Source organism: Gossypium arboreum, chromosome 13, assembly GCF_025698485.1.
Source record: "Gossypium arboreum isolate Shixiya-1 chromosome 13, ASM2569848v2, whole genome shotgun sequence".
Classification (NCBI taxonomy): domain Eukaryota; kingdom Viridiplantae; phylum Streptophyta; class Magnoliopsida; order Malvales; family Malvaceae; genus Gossypium; species Gossypium arboreum.
Genome location: NC_069082.1, coordinates 121,664,730 through 121,688,583, shown reverse-complemented (window position 1 = coordinate 121,688,583; position 23,854 = coordinate 121,664,730). Strand labels below are relative to the sequence as shown.

Below are 23,854 nucleotides of genomic sequence, written 5' to 3'. Positions count from 1 at the left end.
TTTTGACACGGAATTTTGAAAAATTGTGATTTTTAAGTTTTTTAAGCATTCTAAGATATATATATATAACAAAAATAAGAAGATAAAAGTGAGTAGTCATAGAATATTTAAGAAAACAACTCGAAAAATATCATTGAAGCCGATTTTGAAGTAGATTTATGACCGGCTACGTGCGTGTGCATTAAAACAACTAATTTATGAAACAATTTTAAAGTCCGATTTTACTGCAAGCGTACAGGCCAATTGTAATATTTATAGTGTTACAATGAAACACCGAAGTATTCTAAGGATTGAACCCAGAAGAGGATATCGCAATATCTCAGGCAGTATTAAACTTGGGGGTCTTCCTTGAGAGGTGGATATTGTGATATCAAATGAGGATGTCGCGATACCACTGAAAGGTCTCACTGGTCTTCTATACTGCCGGAGGTATCGCGATTCTAGGGGTTGGATATTACAATACCCTTGCCTTAGATGTCGTTCTCTCTCGTTTTTTACTACCGACACGTCCCTACATCACTCAAACACATGTTAGACTTCCCAATGGCACACTATCGGCCAATTTGAGTAAAAAAAAATACAAAAACGAGAGATTTTCACTTATTACCCAAAAAAATATAAAAATACGAAGATAACAAAAAACTAACCTAAAAACACTATTTTGCTCGAGAAAAAGCTCTTTAAGTGTGTTGGAAAAACCTAATTTGCCATATCAATTTGTGGCAAATCAATTTTCGTCAAGATTGAAGATTTCCAGTTGATTTCTTATAAGGTTATCATGAGTTTCTTTATTTCCTTCGGTTATACTGTATCTTGGATGTTTTTATTTTCAAGGATAAACTAATTTTCTAAATAACTAGGGAGATGAACCTTTTAATGGATTTTGTCGTTTGATTTTTATTTTACATAATAAATAATTAGTTTCTTGTTCTTAATTATGTGTGCTTAATTATTGGTTTGATATTTCTAAATTATTGATCCATGTTTGATGTGCTTAAATCGGAAGTTGAATAAACCCTGTTTATGAGTAGATCTTGCGTAATTGAGTGGAATTGCATGCAATCCTAGAAATAGATAGAGATAAATCTACCGGATTAGAGTCAAATCTAATAAAGGAATCCATATCATGAGTTAATGCGATAATAAAGGTTTTAATTAGAAAGAAATTTCAATTAATTAACCTAGAGTCAGCTGCTTTTATGCTCAAAAGAGATATTTGCATAATTTAGGGATTTCTATGGATCAATATACTAAGTAAAGAAATTGCGTAATTGGATTGATGGTAACAGATGAAATCTATGTGAATTATTTCCTGGCTATGTTCTGTTTCTTAGTTGTTAATCGATTATTTCCCTAATTTATTCTTTGTTGTGTTCGTTAGTTAATTAATTTAGTTAATTTTAGTTTTTAATCAATTACTTGAATTATTCGGTTAAATAATAGAAAGATAGTAATTACTAGTACTTGTAGTCTTCGTGGGAACGATATCTTTGCTCACTGTAGCTATACTATTAATTGATAGGTGCACTTGCCTTAGTCAAATTTTTAATTAATTCCATGAACATCATTAACATAGAAATTCTATTTAATGAAATAAATATTTAAAAATAAAATTACATATAAAAAATAATTAGAATTCAATAACATTATATTTTTAAATAACCATTTTATTACTTCTAATATTATATTAATTAGCTTATTATTGTTAAATATTAAAATAAAATAAAAACATTTTTATTAAATTTTATCTTCGAATAATGTGAAATTAAAATAAATAATAAAATTCAACCAAAACTGATTTTAATGGCAAAAAATAAAGGGACAAAATTCAATATAGCGTTTTAAGTATAATGATGAATTTACTTTTTGTTCATAAGTTCAATAACAAATATCAATGAAAATACTTAAAATTTAGTGACAAATTTACATATTAATCCAAAAATACTTATTTCAACTTTTCAATTTTATTCCAACCAACTAATCTCTAATCTCGAGTCCCAACACTGCCGTCAGCTAAAGGTTATTATTATAAATATTAATAGAGAATTGAGGTAATGGTGATTAGCCTCTTAGGTGATCCACTATTAATATGATTAGCATAACCTATGATATTTATTTATATAAATTATAAAAACACGTACCATGCATGCCCAGTACTAATAAAAATGGATGTAACATCACTTGTGGGTAGTATTTTCTATTTAGTTCAAAATTTTTATTTAATTTAATTCAATTATTATTTGTTCTGATAAGTTCAAAGAAAATCACAAAGATTTATATTCGATCAGGTTGAACAATTTTTGTACCATGAAAGGTGCTGTCTGTCAACATAAATCTCAACAAAAAGTGAATTTTGAAGCATTTTTTAGTTTTTTTTCCCATGATGTTCTCTAGTCTCCATTAATCTAAATAGTGTACAGTTTAGAACACAACACTGTAAGAACTGAAGAAATAAAAATATGCATAACAATGGAAAACTTATCCTCAAAGTCAGCCACTTAGGATTGTAAAAAGAATAAAAAAGGTAAAAGAACAAAGGAAAATATAGAAAAATAAATAAATTGATTTCAAACCCTTGAATACATGCTTCTATAGCAGTAAGAGTTCTGGACACTGTCACCGAATGCAATATCAACCGGTTTTCGTAAATCTGAGAGTTTAAAGTGTGCTCTTCTTGCCTTTAGCCCAGTATCGCCACTTCATTCATTTTTGGGATCCTTTTGGAGGTTTAGATGGTTCACGCGAATCGACTGCAACATGCTTCTTTTGCCTCAGAGCACCATTACTGGCAGACTCGACCAGCGGACCAGACCAAGTTTGAATTGGTTCTTTCGAATATGTGAATGTAGTGCTGAAGGGGACATCAGGAGGAACACATGAAGGATCAATGTGTTGTGATGCTCCTAAAGGAAAGCCAAGTGCTCCATCTTGGTGTGGTGGGGGGAACTTTTCGCTTTTGCTCTTTGCGTTTGCATGGGTTATTAACCGCCTTCTCTGCTTACATTGAAAAACCGAAATTAGTTAAAAGTAATGGAAATGTTCAAACATGTACTTGACGTCAGTGTATTTGACTGCACTTTGGAGTGAGTCTTGAATATAAAATGGAAATGTTCAATATATAACCGAAATTAGTTAAAAGTAACGGAAATGTTCAAACATGTGCAATCTTTTTTTAAAAAACTTCTATGTATTTGAAGAGTTCTTGGAGAGTCATCTCTTCATACTCGTGTCTGGAATATATAACAGACACGGATATTTCAAGAAAAATGAAAGGTTGCAGCAATACTAATATGCCTTAATATTTGTATAGACTCTTGATCACAACTGAAATTGGACAATATATCTAACAAGGAAAGTGAAGACGAGATTTAGAACCCCTTATCTTCGAACAAGTACTTATGCGCGTGCCTAACTTCTTGTTACTGATATAACAACTTGAAAGCTGAAACAAACAAGCTCCGGTTTCGAAATTCTATGCTCAATTACTTAGGGGAAGTAGGGAACAAATTCTAACAATAGAAGATAATGGTTGATGACAAAAGCAAATGGTCGCACTTACATCAAGATTAGACTGAAGCTCGGCATTGGCTTCTGGGGCAGGCACTGCCCTTGTACGATCACGTGTTCGTGTCTTCCTTGCACCGTCACCTGGGGCTTTACTAGCTGCTTTGAGTCTGCACATTAGACCAGAAAAAGAAACGGTTCATACATATTTTCTTTAATCATAGTTGAAATATAAAGAGATACATGGATGTCGGTGCTTTCAAATATACAATAATTATAGCAAAATAGCTTAGATTGAAACTTTCGAAGTAAATAACTATAGCTAGAATACTAATTACCACAATGTCACGGTATAGTTAAACTCAAAATGGAACCAATGTCAAACATAGACTGAAGAATAGAATGATTCAAAATCATAGAACATTCTTTTTTATAGTAGAGCATCTATCTGACCAGTAAAAATCAAAGTTCTTTAGATCATAACAACCTTTATCATCTAACTCTAGGGAAGAATCATCCACATTTCGGAACAACGTAAATAAGATCCAGAAAACCCTGAATCTGTATACCTATGCATGCAAACAACATTAGTTTATTAACTGCTCCTATCTCTACATATACACACGTGTGCGTACACACATATATATATTCAGAACAAGGATGTATTTCTGTAAATGGCATATATGTTTGAGGGTCTGTATAATTCTTATATACATGCATACAGTAAAACTGAACAAACTATCGTTTTCGGTCATGGAAATCCATCAAATTGAAACAATTTCCAACCTCAATCAGTTAGCACAGTTTTGTAAAAGAGCCGGTGACTATAGTCAATAGAGAAAAAAGGTAAAAGAATTAACCTCCGTGCTTCATCATCTCGCCGTTTTGCATCCATCTCTTTACTGGGGGGATATTTTGGGAGGCTAGAAGGTTCACAAGCATAAGGCTCAGTCGTGAAGAACTGTAGAAGAAGAATAAAATGGTGGAAAAGACACTTTTCAGAATGGTATCTTCAAATTGATCTTTATATATAAAAATCAAAAGATGCCAAGAATCGAGACTGTTCATCAAAATCAAGGAACTTACTTCGCTTCTTAATGCAGCAGTCGCAGTTAGACGTTCCGCTGGATCAATTGCAAGTAGAGTATCGATAACGGGCAGTGATGATGGTGGAAAATCTTTAAATGTCTCTTTTATGCGTCTTTTATATGGCTCCCGAGGCTTAAATAAGGTTGCATTTGGCAACTTCGACTTTTTCCAGTATTCATCTGACGGTGAACCACATAACTTGTATATTTTATGTAGTTGCTCTACCTAATTTTTCAAGAACAGAACTATAGTTAGTAGCAATGAAGTGCTAGTAAATCTACATAGAACATCACATTATTCAAATCTTCACCATGCAGTGACCGGCAAAGATCGAATATAAATGCATTTTGATATATGATGTTGTAATTTATTGGTCGCAAGATGTCAGCTCCAGTCTCTATGCAGTAACCATGGAACATAGCAATATGATAAACTGAATAAACAGCAAACAAAACAAAAACCTACCTCCGTTCGACCAGGCATAATGGGCTTCCCAGCCAAGAGCTCAGCTAAAATGCATCCTGCACTCCAAAGGTCCACACCAACACCATAATCCGTAGCCCCAAGAAGAAGCTCAGGGGCTCGATACCACAAAGTAACCACTCGACTAGTCATGGGATGCTTGCGATTTGGATCAAAGAACGTAGCCAATCCAAAATCAGCAATCTTAAGTACTCCTCCATCATCAATAAGAAGATTTGACCCCTTAATATCACGGTGAAGCACCCCACGGTTCTGACAATGCTCAAGGCCAGAGAGTAGTTGATGCATGTAACATTTAACCTACAATGTGACATACCTTTTAAACCACAGATTTTACTACAATTTTAAATCACGAAACAAGTTGAAGCAAACCTGTGGCTCTGTAAACTTCACTATAGGGCTTGCTGCAAGCCCCGCCAAATCATGCTCCATGTACTGAAACACCAAATACAAACTACACGACATCCTTGATGTAACTAAACCTTCTAATTTGACAACATTGGGATGATCCAATCTCCGCAATATGAGAATCTCTCTAGCCATGAATTTCACACTCTCAGGTTCAAGATTATCAAACCGAACCTTCTTTAGAGCAACGATTTTACCTGTTACCATATCTTTAGCTTTGTACACATTGCTATATGTTCCTGAACCAATCTACCATCAGTAGGGAAATGTAAGTATCTGATTCAAATGCACTAACTTCGAAAAACATCAATAAATGAAGAACAACACTGAAAACCAAGCTGCATCCTAAGCCAAAATTAAACAAAGAATGGAACTACAATGAAAGAAACAACCAATTATATCCGCTATAATTTCGAAACAAACTACAATTCTGGCATTATCATTCAATAATGATCAACATGAAAAGCAGAAATATTGAACAAGAACAAAGCAACCAACCTTATCAATCTTCTCAAATGTGTCGGCCCTTCGTGGAATCCAACCATTAAGCGCCTCGCCACAGGCATCGGACAGCCACGCAGGCCATCCGGCTGCCACTTGCTCTCCAAGCGAATGTTTCGGTAGGTTACTCGACTTGGGGTTTGGCTTTGCCCTTCTCCTTTCCCCCCTTTGTTTCCTTTCCCCATTAGCTTTTTCCTCCTTTAGGGTACCCTCATTTTCAACCTCTACAACACTAGCATCAACCTTTGGAATTGTGACATTTTCTACTTTCTTGTCTGATTCAAAGCTAGCATTTTTACTTTCCCTAGACTCTGAGACAATCCCTGAAGATACCTCTCTTCCCAACACACACCCCATTTCTTAAATCTAAACCTCATTTCCCAACATGTTCGAATCTGGGTTTTGCTCTAAATCAACAAATAATCAGTTTTCAACAAATCAAGCAACTTTAACAAGCATGATCAAGCTGTTAAATCTGCAAAAATAAAATAAAAAAGTTGACTATTACATGAAATCAACAAAAACCCAACTTTAACTAGTAATCCGAACTCTAAGTTAAGCAAGAATTTAGCTTTTGGAAAAAATAGAAAAAAGAAATTCGGGATGTATTAAAGAGGGAATTTGCAGAAGTCAACATCAGAAATGATCCAAAAGTAGAAAAAAGAAAGAAAGAAAGTTTTTAGAGAGAGAAAGAGCTTAGATTAAAAAAAAAAAAAAGACAATAAAAACGAGCTTGGAAGTGTTGTAGTCCAGTTCAACTTCAATGTTTTGTAAGAGAGAAAGCATAATAAAATTGATACTTCACTTACTTTTGGTTGAATCTGAAAGAGAGAAGACAGAGATTTCCCATTTCTGCTTACAAGTGTTTTCTATATGGTAAAAGGACTTTGGACTCGCTCTTTGTTCTTTGTTGCTGTGGACTTTTGTCAATACCCTTACCATTGCTATCAAATTATAAATAAAAATGTCTCCTTTAATATTATGAGTCAAGTGAGACGATTTATATAAAATATTTGGAAAAAAACACTTAATCAATAAATTGTTTTATTTTTATATAATATATTTTAAAAAAAGTAGGCAAACTATTTTTAAAAAAATAAATATTATTTCAGAAACCACTGAAATAAAAAATTAAAATAATTTATTTTTAAAATGATATATTTAATATTTTTATTTTTATTTAAAACTATCTCAAATAATATAAAAACTAAATAATTTCCAATTTATCATTAACACCCTCAATTAAAAACTACACTCCTTTTGAGAAAACTGTTATTTTATTTTAAATATTTTTTTTGGTATTTGTCTTTGTCCGTGCAATGAATGTTACATATTATATAACCTAAGATATTATTTCAATTACTGTGAAAGTGGCAATATTTATATCTTAAGCAATAACTTTCTTCAAAAAGAAAATTTATTTTAAGCAATAACTATGAACTAGACTTATTCTTTTAAGGCAAGTCCTAAACTTTATATCGATATTAATTTTATTTTCCTATTAGAAAAAGTCATTAAGGACTAGACCTGTAATTTAAGTGGATTGAATTGATTTTATATTTGATTAATTTGGATCAAATTATTCTAGATTTAAATTAATTTTTATTCAATTCATTTGTCGTCAATTTTCAGAGTACCTTTCATATTCAACTCAACTCAGTAAATAGGAGTCAGTGGATTGTGTACGTAAAGATTTTCTTCACCACTAATTATTCAATTATTTACCCTTAACTTCATTTTTTTAAACTCAATGAGTAGACATATTCCCCATATTTTAGCTGATTTTTTTTGCAGCAAATGTGCTTACTGTTTCCAGCGGCTGTCAAAAACCTGACACCTTGTGTATCAGCAATGAAATATGCAGCATGCAGTGTTTGTCTAAACAACACATTCTGCCCAAGGATCTTGAAAGGAATTGAACATTCTGAAATTTGTACTCCAAACATCACAAGTGTCTTTTACAGTACACAAGAAAAAAAAGTGGTAAGCTAAACATCTCATTCCTTCAAGAGTAACCAATGGAGGCTCTTGGTTACCATTTCCATATCATTGCAAGAAGATATTAAACTCAAATTAAAAGGATAACAAAAAATTGTTTTGATATTCCCAGATGATTAACCCAACAAAATACCACATTTTACAAGCATAAGTTCTATTCTATTTTCTTACCCAAAATTTGTCTGGTAGTCAATCACCACGTAAGGCCTTTGATTTTTCTCAATCTTCAGTCTTCTTCTTCTTCTTCTTTTTCTCTTTCTTGGTCTGCACTTCAGATTCTTTATCTTCTTGTTCTTCGTGCTTTCTCTTTTTCTTTTTCTTCTCTCCTACTTCAGCATTCTCTACATCCTTGGTCTGATGTTTCTTCTTTTCCTTCTCCATAGGTTCTTCGCTTTCAGGTTCATTTTCATTAGTTGGCAAACCTGCTTCCTTATCAGCTTTCTTCTTTTTCTTCTTCTCTTTCTTAGCTTCAATTGCAGGTAGCTCAGCTGCTTTCTCCATCTGTGGAGGTTCGGCCTCAACCTTCTTCTTCTTCGGGACTGTGTCTTGTTCATTAAGTGCAGCGGTGTTTGTTATTTGACTGAGAACAGAATCTGCTGCAGGATTGTATGTCTGTACACGAGAAAAGTGTCATTAACCACCTAAAGGAGGAGAAAAAAACACAACCTAAAAAAGAAATGATAAATCAGTTACATGGACCTTAGCAGGAGTAATCAACCCAGCTCCCTTCTTCCGATCCTTGTCATAGACTTCTATCTTAGGCTTGCCTTTAGCCGACCCGGCAGAACGTCCCAGTTCTTTGCCTTCAAGAGCCCTTAATCTTGCTTCAAGCTACAAAAATATAATATGCAAAGAATACCTTACATTCCGCTATTTTTTTTTCAGGAAGAGTGTGCAGGTGCAGGAAGAAAGAAAAAAAAAGTCACCAAAGCAAGTATGTAATTTACCTTGGCTCGGTTCTCAAGTCCCATAGAGTTATCTTGGTCGTCTCCAAGTGCATCACAACGAATTGCCAATGCAGCCTTTGCAGCAAGGGACCTGGAAATCTTCCCCTTGTGTTTTGGAGCTGCCTGACCAACCAAGGATGCATGGTAGATGAGTCCGTATTTGGGAGTCGAATGCTTTGTCTTGAGAGCTCTGAAGAGAGCCTTCTCCGCACCTAGAATCTGAACAGTACTACCAGGCTGTTTGGCAAGATTTATTAAGCTGCCACCATGAGCAATGAGACGAGCACCAACAAGTTCACCGACAAGAGCAGTCAAGTTTGGTGCAACAGTGTTCATCCTGCTCTTTAAATAATCATATAGCTGAGCTCGGTATTCAGAAAGATTGAGAACCTGATCACATAAATCTTTGATATTTGTCAGATCAAGGTCACTAATTTCAGTCCCCATGGATATGACTGCTGCCTCCTTTAATTCTGTCTCAAACTCTTCTGGTAATACCTGTGAAAATTTAAGCAAACAAACTCTTTAAAAATAAGGAAAACATTCCTTCAAGCACTTTATGTCAAAACCCATGAGTTAAAAAATTGATAGTTGGCAAACTGATAAGCTTTGTACTACCATAATAGAACACTTGATACACAAGTTGGGGTATTATTTTTCTGATTAGTGAATCGGAATTCATACCTCTGAGAAGTCGAGCTTAGCAGCATTAGCACGGTCACCCATTAGTTTTACTGCCTTGGCATACATGATATTGTCTTGTATGATCTTGGTAAGCTCTGGAAAATGCCAACCATACCATTCACGAACCCTCATTGCATATGTGTTGAGCTCTTTATCAAGGTCATCAAGCAAACCAATGGCTTGAACAATCATTGTATCAACCTACAACAAATACAGTTATATTATACCATCACCAAAGCTCTAGAAATCATGTGACTTAACATCCAGGAATTTCTTTAAAACAGGACAACTTTTCAATAGCATACAAGATCCACCTTATATCAGCACAGCACTATGCACAACAACGCTTCTCCTAGATAACTTCAACCCCAAGTAAGCACTTTTTTCCTATCTTACTGACTCTTCATTTTCATGACGTACGAATGCCTGACACATACTTGGATGTGACAATGGGCATATGACTCTCCAAAGACCCTCCACATACATGAAAATTGTGGAAAATTTTGAACATACCCAAAGACACATACACCCCAGTTTCAGTGACCTAGCTTTGGGCAAATGAAACTACAAATATGAAGAGCAATTCATTTTTTAAAGAGCATTCACAATCAGCATCTTACTCTTAACACCATATTTATTACAAACCAAAGGATTAGCTTTAATATGTGCAACTAATTTTACAATATTTATTGCTTTTACCTGTGGTCAACAGGATCATTGTTGTCAAATCGAACAACTACAAACATCTAATGCTTACGCTGAAAACTAACAATTCATCTTACTAAAGTTACTAAAATCGTAAACCCACTTATTTATATATTCCTGCAATCAGACATTTTCCCTGCAAAACTATCCTCATTCAAACGAGATAATGCTCAATCAAGTTCAAAAGAAATTGTTATAATTTATAAGTACCTTATCAGCACTGAACTTTAGCTTGTATCTAGAAAGGCTATGTGAAAGACCCAAACTCATCGGAGCTAAATCTTGAGCACCTAGACCAGATATGAGTTCTGTCAACTGAGTTCTCACACCTCTCAGCAACTCCATAACAGCATTATTGTGAACACAATCAATTTTCTGCAAAAAAGTAATTACTTCTACTTAAATAAGATTTCTGGAACAGAATAACATCACCATAGAATCTGCAATATGAAGAGTATTAACAGACCAGTTTTTCCTTAATTGCATTTCCAAGCTTTGAATCAGCCACTCCAAGTGTTTCACCATCACAATGCGCACGCAAAAACTTGCGCAGGCCTTTACTGGGTGCACTTTCAAGTAGTTTGGTTGCAGCTTCCAAAGCTTCTGCAGTGTTTTCAAACTTGGAAAAGGCTTTCAACGACACAACCTAATTATATTATAAATGAAAATGGATCAGCTCCATAGTCAAATGTAGACCCAAAAGGCATGATACTAAATGAAGGAGAACAAATGCAATCAAAATCCAAGAGGGTGATAACCTTTCTGGCAGAGTCAGGAGCCAAGAATTCCTTTGACAAGTCCTACAACAACAAAAACACAAACTTCAAAATCAAGACTTCGAACATTTAAATCTTACAAACTAAAACATAAAGCGATTGATTTCATTCAATCAATGCACTTTTTTCCAAAGTTAATAACTAGATTAAAAATGCAACTTCCTATTAATTCTTACAAGATATGAATGAGAAAATTACCTCAACTTTATTCAACTTCCCTTCATCTAAGACTTTGAAAAGGGCAAATCCTGCCGGAGTCTCGAACAACACAAGCATGTCTCAACCCTCAAGAAAAACAGACCTAAAACACTATCACCATAAAATTACTATCAACGACATAATCAAACTTCAAACCAAATAATCATAATAATAAAGGCCCGAACATGAAGAAAAACCACTCCTTTCCTAATGCCCCATTCATAAAATTACCTCTTCAATTCATAACCATAAAAAAAAAACAGTTAAAATTCAACATTTAGGAGTTTTTAAAATGAATCCATTATATATACATATATATAGCCACTTATTTTTAAATCCCCAGTTCATAAAATTACATCTTCAGTTCATAGCATAAATAAGAAGGCTAAAAGACAACCATTTGTGCGTTTTTCACAGGAGGCCATTAGCGTTAAAGTTAAAGTTACAGTAAACAAAACCAAGAATCCAACTTAGCACCCACGAAAACCTAGCAAAAGCAAAAATCAAAGAAACATGCTGATGAAGAGAGAGGAAAAATGCAAAGTCGTTAAAGGAAAAAGAAACCCTAATTTCCTTTTACCTAAGTTCTGTTTCGGTCTGCTGAGTTGCCGAGAATGGAGAAACGAAAAGAGACAGCGAAGAAGTGGGTTTAGGGTTTTTAAGTCAGCGCTTATATTGACGTATTGTTCATAAGGGCACTTTGGTAATTATGTCAGTGCTTTGCAGCAGAGTCATTTAAAAAAAAATTAACCTTTTTTTTTCTTTTTCAGTTTGCGATGTATCAGTTGAGATGTTTGGCTTTTTTTATCCATATATACGAGTTTGAGTAAAGAATTTGCAAAATAGATTAGTTGGAGATATTATTGAATATTTAAGAGATAATAGTTAGAACAATATAACAATGTTCAAGGAAAGACTCACTCTACTAGAATTGCTATGAAGGTGTATATATAAAATTTTTAGTTTTTCTCATCTTTGCCTTGTTTCATTATCTCAATTCTCAACCAAAAGTTTCTCCCATTTCAATAGGAGCCTTATTCCATATCTCGGGCTTCCACTATCTCAACTTTACCTCAAAAGCCTCCGCATGCATGCATGAGTTTTATTGCTCTATTTCTCAACCTCTTAACATTCACGTGTAAAGCCTAATTATTATACATAGAATGTATTGTGCATATTGGAGTCAGCACCTCCAAAAGCCATCTTCCATACAAGTTAAATAGAAGTTAGCTCATGCTTCCCTCATTTTAATCGAAATCTTATTCCATCATCTCGAACTTCCATTATCTCAACTTTGCCTCGAAAGCCTCTCACGCATGCACGAGCTTTATTTCTCTATTTCTCAACCTCTTAACCTTCAAAGCCTAGTTGTTGTGCACTGTGCGTATTGACCTCCAAAAGCCATCTTCCATACAAGTTAAATGGAAGTCGGCTGAGTTTAAAATCAGGCCCCAAAATTCCAACTTGATTAGTTTACTAAATAACTGAGCAACCCAACTACTTATGCAAATCTCATATACACAGGTAAAGAAAGGCTGAGATGTTATCTATTTAAAAGATTTTAATATTTTTACAGTATTTTTAATAGCAAAACAAGGAACCTAATCAAGTGAAAGCATAAATTTCTAAAATATGAATTTCAGTTTTATACAGGTATTTATCTATGCATTGCTATATTCCGGATTTAAATTAACGTCTTATTACATTTATCACGATTGCGAATACAATTAATATTATTATAATTAATTTAAAAGTCAAAAGCAGTTACTAAATTCTGAAGCTGCTGTTGATAGATCCTCAGCTACTGTATCTTTCTTCTCTTTGTTGGGCAATAGTCTCTCCTTGTTGAAATTTGGTGTTTTTCTTGATGGTGGAGCTGAACAGACCGGTACAACGGACCGTATTCTAACAGGTGGTGCAATGGAGCTGTGATGCATACTGCCAAGGTTTGTTCTCTCGAAGCTCGGCCTGGTTGAAAATGGCGGAGCTCCAATTCTCATTCTTGGCAGCACAGGAACCTGAGTTGTTGGCTCTTGCATGTTCGGTCTCATGGAAGAATTCGGGCTTACAGTTTGGATCGTAGGAGAAGCCACTGCATAGGATGGTGCTGGTCTAGAATTTCCGTAATAACTTCTCCTCGGAGGATACTGTGATCGAAGATGAGAAGACTCAAAGGCATGTGGATTTTGTAACCGGTTGTTAACAGGCCGAGAACCAGCATCCGATTTCCTATGACCAGTATCACTTTTGCTTTCCAACTCGGTGTTCTTCTGTTTGTGGTCTTCCTGTTTTGATTCACCAATACCTGTTTCAGCATTAGTTTGACCCGGAACAAGCCGATCGTTAACTACGTGTGGAGGAGGGCTTTTGGGTGATTCTTCTTTTATCTCTTCATGAATCTCTTGAATGGTCACTGTAGATTTACCCATGGTTGGTTGAGAAGCTGAATGATTAGAGATGTAAAGAGAAGGGTGTGTTGTAGAAATGGCAATCCTCGGAGACATAAATCTTGGTTCTTGGCCTCTAACTTGAAGATGACGATCCAGGTCTAAAATAGGAAGAAACTGAGGAGCAGGTGGAGGAACAGGAGAAACCGGAAACGAAAACAGATGGCTTTGCAACTGCAATAGTTGTTCTTGCTGCCATATTTGGTATATGGGCATGGTCATTTCAAGGGGAAAGCTAGGGTAAGGCCAACTTTCACCATGTGCAGAATATAAGCTTTGATTTGGTGGGGTTAGGTCTCGACATACAGGGACTGATCTGTGCTTTTCATATTGATAATCGTATTGCATAGACGGTCTCACTTCAGATGGTCGTAACGATGAAAGGAAACGAGCAATGACAACTTGCTCTTGTTCTTGTTTTCCTTTAAACTCCAATGAAGGTGATGAAGATGAAGATGAACCATCCTGAGACACTGCAGGCACCAGACTATATTAGAATATTTAAGTGAAAAACATGCATATAGGAACATCAGAAGGAATATTCAAGTGATTAGCAAAAACTTCAAGTGGTAGAAAGTGAGTACCAAAGTTTTCAAAGAATAACTAATAGTAAAATGATTTTAAGCTTCTATTGAAATATTTTTGTAGCAAATGAATATAAAGAAACACATATCTAAATAAATGCGAGGGTATAGTGCAGTATCTGGTACAGGTATGTATATAAGACAGATATGTTTAACTTTTTCTAAGTTTTTCCATGTATTTGGAATATTTGTGGAGTGTCATATGACATACATATATCCCGGTATGCATCAAACACAGTGACTTCGAGAAAAATGAAGACTCGGAGAATCAAAATACTAAACCTGGAAAAGACCCAACCTTAGATAGGAATAAACCATGAACTTGGAATATTCATGGAGTGTAATATGACATACATATATCCCAGTATGCCTCGGACATGGTGACTTCGAGAAAAATGAAGAGTCGGAACAACAATACTAAACCCGAAAAAGGCCCAACCTTAGAGAGGAATAAACAATGCACTTGTTTAATTCTAAATGAAGTGGAACCTTTAATACGGAAGACAGGAATCATACACTTTCTCAGGGCTGACCATGCAGCCATTGCTGCATTCTTCTGAGCTTGTTTCTTAGTCCGAGCGGGATCCCCTGTAAAGCTAAACCCAGCAAGGTCAACCATGCATGAAAAACTAGGAATATGGCCTGGTCCAGATCGAACAGTGGTGTAGACAGGAAGATTTAAGCCTGCTCTATGAGCAGTCTCTTGAAGCAAGTTCTTATAAACACCGGTTTCATCCTGCACAATAGACACAAAATCAAAATATTTTTTATTTAATTTTATTTTACTTCACTAGAGCAAGCTGAAGGAGCAAACAGCAATACAAAGACACAAATTCAGTTGGCTGCAGAGTTGAGCTCAAAGAGAGAAGGAAAACACTTGACATCCACTGTTTTTCTAGCATCTCCATTGCTTATATAGAACTATAATCTTCACACAGGTCACTCAACAGTTTTAAGTGAGTCGCCAGAAAGGAAATATCAAACCCATAAAACATCGTATTAAAAGGAAAATTTAAATGTGATGACTATACTGTGCAAGCATGCTGATATTTGATCTAAAAGAGGTTACAAACAATAGAGACTACCAAGACATTATGTTCAAGGATACAACAGATGATTACCACGACTTCTAATTAAAACCCTATATAATGTCATTTTCTGATGTTAAAAACATGATAAGTTACTAATAGAGATAAAAATGCCAACGCACACAAAGTGTTCTTGAGTCGCAATTCACAATCAACCTGAGAAAGCTTTAGGAGAGTATGTTTGGTAGATAAGGTCAATCAATCTCAGTCAAAGATGAATCAATTTGAAGAGTTCGATTCAAGAAGAATACTGGTATGGATAGAAAAAATCATCCAGTGTGAGGAACTAACAGTTGTCATTTTGTCTTTGATGATCATAGTGGCGTTCAATGACTAGGAAAGAGTGGGACAATAAAATGATTAGATATTGAAAATTTCTGTCGGAAAACCGTGTTCAAGTAACTAGAACCGGAATGTAGATAAAAGTTTGGTTCAATGCTTACCAAAACTCTTGCAGCCAATGCTCTGGAAGGGCCTCTGTTGGCAAGTGTATTTAGAGCTATTTCTGCGGCAGCGTGTTCCGCTCGTCTCAAAGTAGAGCAAAACATGGGGCTTTCAAAGGTCTCTCCATTAAAGTTTACAGTAGCTTTAAACCGAGGAGCGTGATCAGGGCCTTCCCGGATGCACGAATAAGATGGTAGATTAAAGCAACTTCTTTGAGCCAACTCTTGCAATTGGTTCTTGAACATACCTACACATAAAAGTATTTATTTACAGAAATGAACTCCATAAAATCATTCGGAAATTTGTAACCCTAAATTGAATGAAAAATCAATTACTTTTCTATTAAACATTTAGAAACAAAAAAAAAAAAAAAAATACAGTAGTAAGATAAGGAAACTAAGACTCTTGTTATCAAAGTAATGCAAGATTTCATCAAGTTGTCAAATGTTTCTCTAACCTTAAAAAATAATGAAAAATCCAGCATAAATTAATAAAACCCAACAGACAAAATTCTAAATTGATCAATCTCACAGTAGAATTCAAATAGAAAGATCATAAGAACCCTAAAATCTACATAGGGCAGCTAAAAACAGTTCAAAGAAGTAGTGCTCCAGAAACACCAAACTGGAAAACACCTGACATTCTCTTTCCTTTTCCTACACTTTCTAACCAACCAAACAGACACCAAGTTCTCAATAAATTCCGCCAGAAAACGCGAATTTGATGGGCAAGGATGTCTCTTTTCTCATTCATCAAAATCCCTTGCAATCTATCACAAAAACCAATAAAAGAGGCACCTTGACCCAATGATCCAAATACCCAAATTCGTAAGAAAAAACATTATAACAATTCAAAGTAAATGAAAAGCAATTTTAAATATAATTTGATCTGAGTATAGTCCAAAACCTAAAATATGAAAAATAAAAAAAATAAAAACGAAATAAAAGGGCAACTAACCTTCTGAATAAGTAGACTTTCCGGGTATTTCTTTCTTGTTGATGCTTGAAAAATTCTCGGGAAAATGATAGAAAAAAAGAAAATCAGGGTTTATTGAGAAAGTAACGCTTCTAGTACAGTAAGCAGCATTCTCTTCGCACACTAATCAAAAAATTTCAGAGCGTTATGATAAAAAAATATATATTTAAAATGCAAATTTTACAATGAAAGGAAAGGAGCAAATTTGGTTGGGTTTCGAATTGACGTGGATCAACAGTTAAATTCGGTTCGATTTCGTGGTAGGTTATTTTTGTATTTATATTATTTCCTACTTGATAATTGAAATCATAATTTTTTAAAAGAAACACATGGAGGCTTTAATTATAAACTGTTGCTTGAGTGGGATTTTAGGGGGAAAATAGTTTGCTAATTTTATATTATATAAAAAATAGAAATGTAATATCATCTTGTATTTTCTGGTTTCCTTCTTTTAGATGTAGATACTCTAGTTGGTAAATATTTTTAAGCGGTTAAAAAGGTATTAGGGCTGGTTTCAATGGTTAATAGGGTATCAATTTAGCTAAAATTATGAATTATTATTTCGTAATTATAACGAATTATATTATTTAATGTTTTTTATTTTTTATTTTAACAAAATTTAAAAATTTAATTAAGAAATTATGGAAATATTTTTCATAATTAAAATGAGTTGTATTATTCAACAATGTTTTAGTTTTTCATTTTAAATAAAAATTAAGAAAATATGCATATGATGATATTTAAGCCGTGTTTATTAGATTAATAAAACCTTAAATCCATCACTCAACTAAAACATTATTTTAATTTTTTATATATTTTTAATATGCACAAGTTATTATATTCACTAATTCTATATTTATATTATTAATAAAAATATTGGTGAGTTGGTGTTACCTCAATCGAATCACCAACTCGATTAGAAAGTTACAAGAATGTCATTCCATAATTAAAATAAGTAATATATTCAAGGATATTTTAGCATTTTCACTTAAAAAATTAATAAAAATATACATACAACGGGATTTGAACCCACACTAATCGCATTTGCAAAACTTTTAATTTACCACTTACCTAAAATTTTATTTTAATATTTTTATTCATTTTAGTTTTATCATGTATACTTTATCACCTCCATCAGTTGTATATATTAATAATGTATTTGATTGAGTTAGTGTCACAAGATAACTCAACATCGATTTAAGATTGATGGCAACACCTTAATAAACAACTTAATCTATTTTTACTTTAGTAATATATATATATTTCATGTGTCATTATTAAGTAATTTCAAACAATACATTTTATTATTTATTATATGTTATTTTTAAATAAATATTTATATTTTAAATTTGTGATTTCTCACGCATTGAGATTACTTTTATTTTAGGCTAAACAAGCTAAATGTTATTAATTATTTATATATTTTATTTTAAAAAAAATTAGATGAATAATATCCTCAATGTCTATTACAATATACCTGTAACACCCCTAACGCGATCCATCGCCAGAACAGAGTTACAGAACATTACCAGAGTTTACAGATCAAATAAACAGATATTCCATAAAAAAAAACATTCATATCGGAAACCAATCAAAAAAAATATATTGTCCCTTATGCGAGCCCTCGAGGCCTAAAATACACTTTAGAAATTTGTGATTTCTCACGCATTGAGATTACTTTTATTTTAGGTTAAACAAGCTAAATGTTATTAATTATTTATATATTTTATTTTAAAAAAAATTAGATGAATAATATCCTCAATATCTATTACAATATACCTGTAACACCCCTAACGCGATCCATCGCCAGAACAGAGTTACAGAACATTACCAGAGTTTACAGATCAAATAAACAGATATTCCATAAAAAATAACATTCATATCGGAAACCAATCAAAAATAAATATATTGTCCCTTATGCGAGCCCTCGAGGCCTAAAATCCACTTTAGAAATAAGTCGGGACTAAACCAGGTACTCAAAGAATTTATCGGAAAACATTAAAATTTTTCAAAGGTGCAAGGGACACACGCCCGTGTGGCCAGGCTGTGTGGACATTCGAAATAGGGACACATGGCCGTGTCCCAGCCTGTGTCCAAACTTATGAGTTCTCTGACTTGGGTCACACGACCAAGCCACACGCCCATGTGCTAGGCCGTGTAAGCATTCTGTTTTGAAAATTAAAAGATACAAGAGACACACGCCCGTGTCACCTGGCCGTGTGTCACACACAGCTGAGACACACGCCCATGTGGACAAAAAATAAGCCCTTTCCAAGCCACATTTCTCACCCAATTTGCTAACAACCTAATCAAACATTTTTGGATATCAACAATCTATATCAAGGCAATGAACCAAGCTAAAACCAAATTTTATGCATGACATAACACCACATATATCCCAAAATCCATGCTTGCCAAATTGACCAAATACTTATATATGCAAATTTATACCAAGTATAAGCCATACAAATGACTAATCTCAACAAAATGTTTATATACCAACATTGGCCAAATTAACCTATACATGGCATTATAACCAAAATTAGTTTACTATATGTACCGAAAAGGTCGATGGATAGTGTGAATCAACTCTGACCAACTTTATCCAAAACGAGCTTTCAAGTTACTATAAAACAGGGAAAATAAAATAGAGTAAGCATTTAAGTTTAGTAAGTTCGTATAACATAGAATTTAAGCTACCATTTAATCACATTTAAGATAAGCATACAAGACATATTCAAACCAATTTTGTAACACCCCTCACCCATATTCAATGCCAGAATAGGGTTACAAAGCATTACCGGACTTATAACACAATTAAACATACATTTCATATACGTTTTTCAATTCCTTGTAAACATCATTCAACATCAACCACAATGTCTCTAATATGAGCCTACGAGGCCCAAAACATGCTTTAAGAGTGGTTTGGGACTAAATCGATAACTTAAGAAGTTTTTACAAAACTTAGAAATTTTTTCAAACTACAGGGGACACACGCCCATATGGCCCAGTCATATGTCTCAAACGGCCAAAAACACGCCCATGTCACTGGCCGTGTGGACATTCGAAATGGGATCACATGGCCGTGTCTCAACCCGTGTTCGACCCGATGTAACTCTCTGACTTGGGTCACACGGCCAACACATATGCCTATGTGGCTAACTCGTGTACCCTTCGAAATGGCCACACAGGCCGTGTGCTAGGCCGTGCCAATCCTGTAGGGTATACTGACTTATGCCACACAGCCAAGTCACACACCTGTGTGTTAGGTCGTGTAGAGCATACTGACTTGATTTTTAATTCAACACCAGGGGACACACGGCCGTGTAACTTGACCATGTGTCACATACGGCTGAGACACACGCCCATGTCTCTACCCGTGTGGACAAAAATAAGCTATTTACCAAGCCATTTTGCCACCCAAACTTGCATACACCTACATCAACCCAATTGGCACCAAAACATGTCATATAATTGGCATTCCAAATCAATTCCAATCAAGCTCAATTCATGATAATCTCATACCATTAACCACAAAATACACAAGTATCAAATTTAACAATCTTATTCATGCTAACTCACAATGATAAATCACCTAAATGACATCTTACAATTATACATCATTTTGCCTAAATAAATAAGTATATAACTTCTCAAATATTAACCATTCACCACAAACATTAATATAGCAATTATCAACACAAAAAAGGCCATTTGCATATATATACACACAACCAAATCAACCAAAATAAGCCAACTCTCATGGCTATAGACAAAGCCAAACATTAAACATTTACAAGCCAACTCAAATAACTACATTCATTACTATCATATATGTAAAAAAATGACCAAACTCCTATACATGCCATATACTCAAAATACTTAAGTCCAAAAGTACCAAAGTGATAGTTGGATAGTGTCATAAGGTCTCCGACGATTCTCGAATCCGAGCTTGTAATGGCCTAATTTTCAGTGGTGTCGAAAACGGTGATTTGAGATCACTAAATCCAACAAGTAAGGTTGAACAAGATAGTAATTTAATATGATTCAAGTAAGAATTTAGAAGAATTTGTGAATTGGTGAATTTGGTGAATTAAAAGAATTTATTAGGTCAAATGGGTTAAAAACAAGGTATCGAGACCTCAAATTTGAAAACCGAGCCATAAATATTTTTATAAATATTTATGGAATGTAATTAAGTTAGTATTAAAGTTTGGTTGAGAAATTTTAACGTTTGGGTAGTCAATTAAATAAAAAGGACTAAATTGTAACAAATGCAAAATTTGCTAGAAGGATTAAATAGCTCAAGTGTTAAAAGAAATAGAATTTAAAGGGAAATTAAGCCTAAAATTGAATATGCTGGATGGAAAGGGCAAGAAAATCAGCAAAAAAAATAAGGGAAATAAGGGCAAAACTGGAAATTTTACAATTTTAACATATAAAATAAGGACAAAATTGAAAAATTTAGAGATCTCTTCATATTTTCTCAGTAAAAACGCCATAGAAGGTCTGGAGAAAGATTTTTTTTCATGTTTTTACATCATTTGAGTTTAATTCTTGCATTTTCTTGATAATTTTTATGTTTTTATGACTTTTACAATTAGGTCCACTTATAGAATTCATTAGTTTTTGATTTGGTGGGTGAAATTGGAAGTTACCCTGGCTGAGTAAGGGAATTTTATGATGAATTATTATGAAATTGAAGTTCTAATTTCATATTAAGATGGTTTTATTAAGTGATTTTGATAGGAAATGGTATTTAGGACCTAATTGTAAAAAAGTTGTAAATTAGAGGTTGGTGTTGGAATTATGAATATCAAAGGTTATGAAATAGTTTATAATGATATAATATAGTGTTAATTGAGAAAAAATAGTTCAATTGATGGGTTAATTGAGCAGGGCAAAATTGTAAAAATTGTAAATTTTGGGTTAAAAATGCAATTTTGAAAATTGAAGAGCATAAATTATGAAGTAAAATAGAAATGAAATAAATGCTAATGAGTGGAAATATTTTATATTATAGATCAAGAATACAAAGGCGAACAAAGAAAATAAAAAGTTGCAGAATAGTCCTCAAATTTCAATATCTTCTACAAATTAGTCGGGCAAGTTCATATGGTTGAATTTACATGTTTATTTGTGAATGATTGAATGATATAATGTGTTATTATATATAAATTTACTGTGAGATTGTGAAAATTATGTTAAAATGAAATAATAAAGGTGGAAATTCACATTAGGAAAAACACAGGATTGAGTACGTTCGTATCGTAACATGTGATGAATTGACGGATAAGACCATGGTTGATCCATGGAAAAGTGTGAAACGTAAGGTATAGTATTAACCATACTGAGTTGTGAAACGTAGGTATGGTATCATCCATACTGAGTTGTGAAACGTAGGTATGGTATTAACCATATTGAGTTGTGAAACGTAGGTATAGTATTATCCATACTGAGTTAAGAAACGTAGGTATGGCATTTCCCATACCGAGTTGTGAAATGTAGGTATGGTATTTCAATGAGGAAAACCATACTGAGTTGTGAATCGTGGCACTGAGCAACGACGTACTCAATTTCGTAAGACGTTTCCTAATTTGATAAAAATTAATATATGAGGTGTGAACTAAAATGAAAAGGGACTGTGTAGTTGTTAATTTTGAGCTCAACTATGTGAAGTATTATAACAATGGTTATGGATGGCAGGGAATTTTAGTAAATGTTTTGTTATATTTTTGGAAATATTATGTTTGGTAAGCATTACTTTCAACTTTATGAACTTACTAAGCTTCAATAAGCTTACTTGTATGTGTTTGATGTCTTTATGTAGATTGAATTAAAGTGAAGTTGATAGATCGGATCATCACAACAAGGCACACTATCTAGATCAATTCCGGTAGATTTTTTTTTTATGTTTAAAGATTTGTATGGCATGTATAGAGTTTAAATGAAATGAAGTAAAGATGTTATAAACTAGTTAACAATATTTTGCACTAAAACAGTTTTTGGTTAGTAGTAGTAGTTCGACTTTAAAAATTTACCATAAATTATGGAAATCGAATTAGAAGTTGAATAAGATATGAAATTAAACCCTATTGAATCTAGTTTCACATAGAAGAAATAGTGTAAGCAAAAGACTTTCATATTATGAGATACTTGAATATTTGTGAAACAAGGTTAGAATGATTTTGAGCTCCCCTGTTTTGACTTTGGAAAATCATTAAAAATTGTACAAAAATAATTATGGGTTATAATTTATAAGTTTAAAATCATTAACGAGTCTAGTTTCAAAATAAGCAAACAGGAACATCACTCAAATTCCGTACTATGAGATAATTAATTTTTAGTAAAGAAAGGTCGCAACTGTCAAATAGCAGAACATGGGTAACTTTGAAGAATAAACTGTACTTTTTGGCTAATCCATAAATTCTGAAAATTTTATGTTAGAAATATATATGAGTCTAGTTTAAATTATTTTTACGAATCTTAATTTAGAATTCTGTAGCTTAAGATATAAATAATTTAGTGACTATGACTCGAGTGGACAGCTTTGATGTGAATATAAGTAAATAATGGAATTTATGTGTAATTATTCCGTAAACTTCGGTAACATCTTGTAACCCTGTTCCAGTGACGGATGTGGGTTAGGGGTGTTACAGAGCTAGCTTGATATCATTATAGAACATGGAAATTTAAACAAAGTAAGCTATAAAGCTTAGTAAGCTCGTATGAATTAATAAGCAAACTCATCAATTATTCACTAATCAAATAATATGAACAATATATATATTTCAAAACCTTTAATCAAAATGTTAACTTGTATTCAATCACATATATATAGCCATAAACTTATAGCTTCTATAAATTCGATGCTCATATAGTTTCTTACTTATTTATTTCTTACCATTCATATCTTTGATATACCCGTTGAACCATTCGAAATACTATCGAAAACTCGGGAAACTCTCACCCTAAGTGCCACATATATAGCCAAAGCTATCTCAATCTCATATCACTTAT

General features: G+C 33.5%; 3 protein-coding genes across 6 annotated transcripts; all 3 read right to left on the bottom strand.

Moving 5' to 3' along the window:
- Positions 1-2,444: 2,444 nt before the first annotated feature.
- On the bottom strand, positions 2,445-6,960 carry LOC108464619 (probable serine/threonine-protein kinase At1g54610). 2 transcript variants are annotated; one of them, XM_017764987.2, is made up of 8 exons: positions 6,795-6,960; positions 5,983-6,460; positions 5,449-5,733; positions 5,059-5,376; positions 4,591-4,818; positions 4,365-4,465; positions 3,560-3,674; positions 2,445-2,994 (listed from the first exon to the last, which is right to left on the bottom strand). In XM_017764987.2, the coding sequence occupies exons 2-8, from the start codon at positions 6,340-6,342 to the stop codon at positions 2,704-2,706; spliced, it is 1,698 nt and encodes a 565-aa protein (XP_017620476.1). In that variant the 5' UTR covers positions 6,343-6,460; positions 6,795-6,960; the 3' UTR covers positions 2,445-2,703. The 2 variants fall into 2 exon arrangements, with proteins under 2 accessions (XP_017620476.1, XP_052880320.1); XM_053024360.1 differs by lacking the exons at positions 2,445-2,994; positions 3,560-3,674 and adding an exon at positions 3,992-4,073.
- Positions 6,961-7,890: 930 nt separating this feature from the next.
- On the bottom strand, positions 7,891-12,075 carry LOC108464300 (probable nucleolar protein 5-2). Of its 3 annotated transcripts, none has more exons than XM_017764522.2 (9): positions 11,874-12,075; positions 11,294-11,404; positions 11,078-11,119; positions 10,786-10,965; positions 10,530-10,694; positions 9,615-9,815; positions 8,931-9,428; positions 8,683-8,814; positions 7,891-8,595 (listed from the first exon to the last, which is right to left on the bottom strand). In XM_017764522.2, the coding sequence occupies exons 2-9, from the start codon at positions 11,369-11,371 to the stop codon at positions 8,203-8,205; spliced, it is 1,689 nt and encodes a 562-aa protein (XP_017620011.1). In that variant the 5' UTR covers positions 11,372-11,404; positions 11,874-12,075; the 3' UTR covers positions 7,891-8,202. The 3 variants fall into 3 exon arrangements, with proteins under 3 accessions (XP_017620011.1, XP_052880270.1, XP_017620012.1); XM_053024310.1 differs by having other exon boundaries at positions 11,294-11,780; positions 11,874-12,007; XM_017764523.2 differs by having other exon boundaries at positions 11,294-11,396; positions 11,874-11,992.
- Positions 12,076-12,915: 840 nt separating this feature from the next.
- LOC108461549 (double-stranded RNA-binding protein 2-like) lies at positions 12,916-17,158 on the bottom strand. Its single transcript, XM_017761416.2, has 4 exons — positions 16,814-17,158; positions 15,856-16,103; positions 14,841-15,060; positions 12,916-14,213 (listed from the first exon to the last, which is right to left on the bottom strand). Exons 2-4 carry the CDS (start codon positions 16,099-16,101, stop codon positions 13,048-13,050), a joined length of 1,632 nt encoding a protein of 543 aa, XP_017616905.1. The 5' UTR covers positions 16,102-16,103; positions 16,814-17,158; the 3' UTR covers positions 12,916-13,047.
- Positions 17,159-23,854: the final 6,696 nt, after the last annotated feature.

What these genes read in the sequence shown, in the direction of transcription:
- LOC108464619 (XM_017764987.2), bottom strand. Translation starts at nt 6,342, where the DNA reads ATGGGGTGTGTGTTGGGAAGAGAGGTATCTTCAGGGATTGTCTCAGAG. An exon ending in TTATGCCTGGTCGAACGGAG is followed by an intron (nt 4,819 to 5,058) that starts GTAGGTTTTTGT and finishes TTGAAAAATTAG; the next exon opens with GTAGAGCAACTACATAAAAT. An exon ending in CGAGATGATGAAGCACGGAG is followed by an intron (nt 3,675 to 4,364) that starts GTTAATTCTTTT and finishes TCTAATGTGCAG; the next exon opens with ACTCAAAGCAGCTAGTAAAG.
- LOC108464300 (XM_017764522.2), bottom strand. Translation starts at nt 11,371, where the DNA reads ATGCTTGTGTTGTTCGAGACTCCGGCAGGATTTGCCCTTTTCAAAGTC. An exon ending in ATGCAATTAAGGAAAAACTG is followed by an intron (nt 10,695 to 10,785) that starts GTCTGTTAATAC and finishes ACTTTTTTGCAG; the next exon opens with AAAATTGATTGTGTTCACAA. An exon ending in GGTTGATTACTCCTGCTAAG is followed by an intron (nt 8,596 to 8,682) that starts GTCCATGTAACT and finishes TCTCGTGTACAG; the next exon opens with ACATACAATCCTGCAGCAGA.
- LOC108461549 (XM_017761416.2), bottom strand. Translation starts at nt 16,101, where the DNA reads ATGTTCAAGAACCAATTGCAAGAGTTGGCTCAAAGAAGTTGCTTTAAT. An exon ending in CATTGGCTGCAAGAGTTTTG is followed by an intron (nt 15,061 to 15,855) that starts GTAAGCATTGAA and finishes TCTATTGTGCAG; the next exon opens with GATGAAACCGGTGTTTATAA. An exon ending in ATGGTCAGCCCTGAGAAAGT is followed by an intron (nt 14,214 to 14,840) that starts GTATGATTCCTG and finishes TGGTGCCTGCAG; the next exon opens with TGTCTCAGGATGGTTCATCT.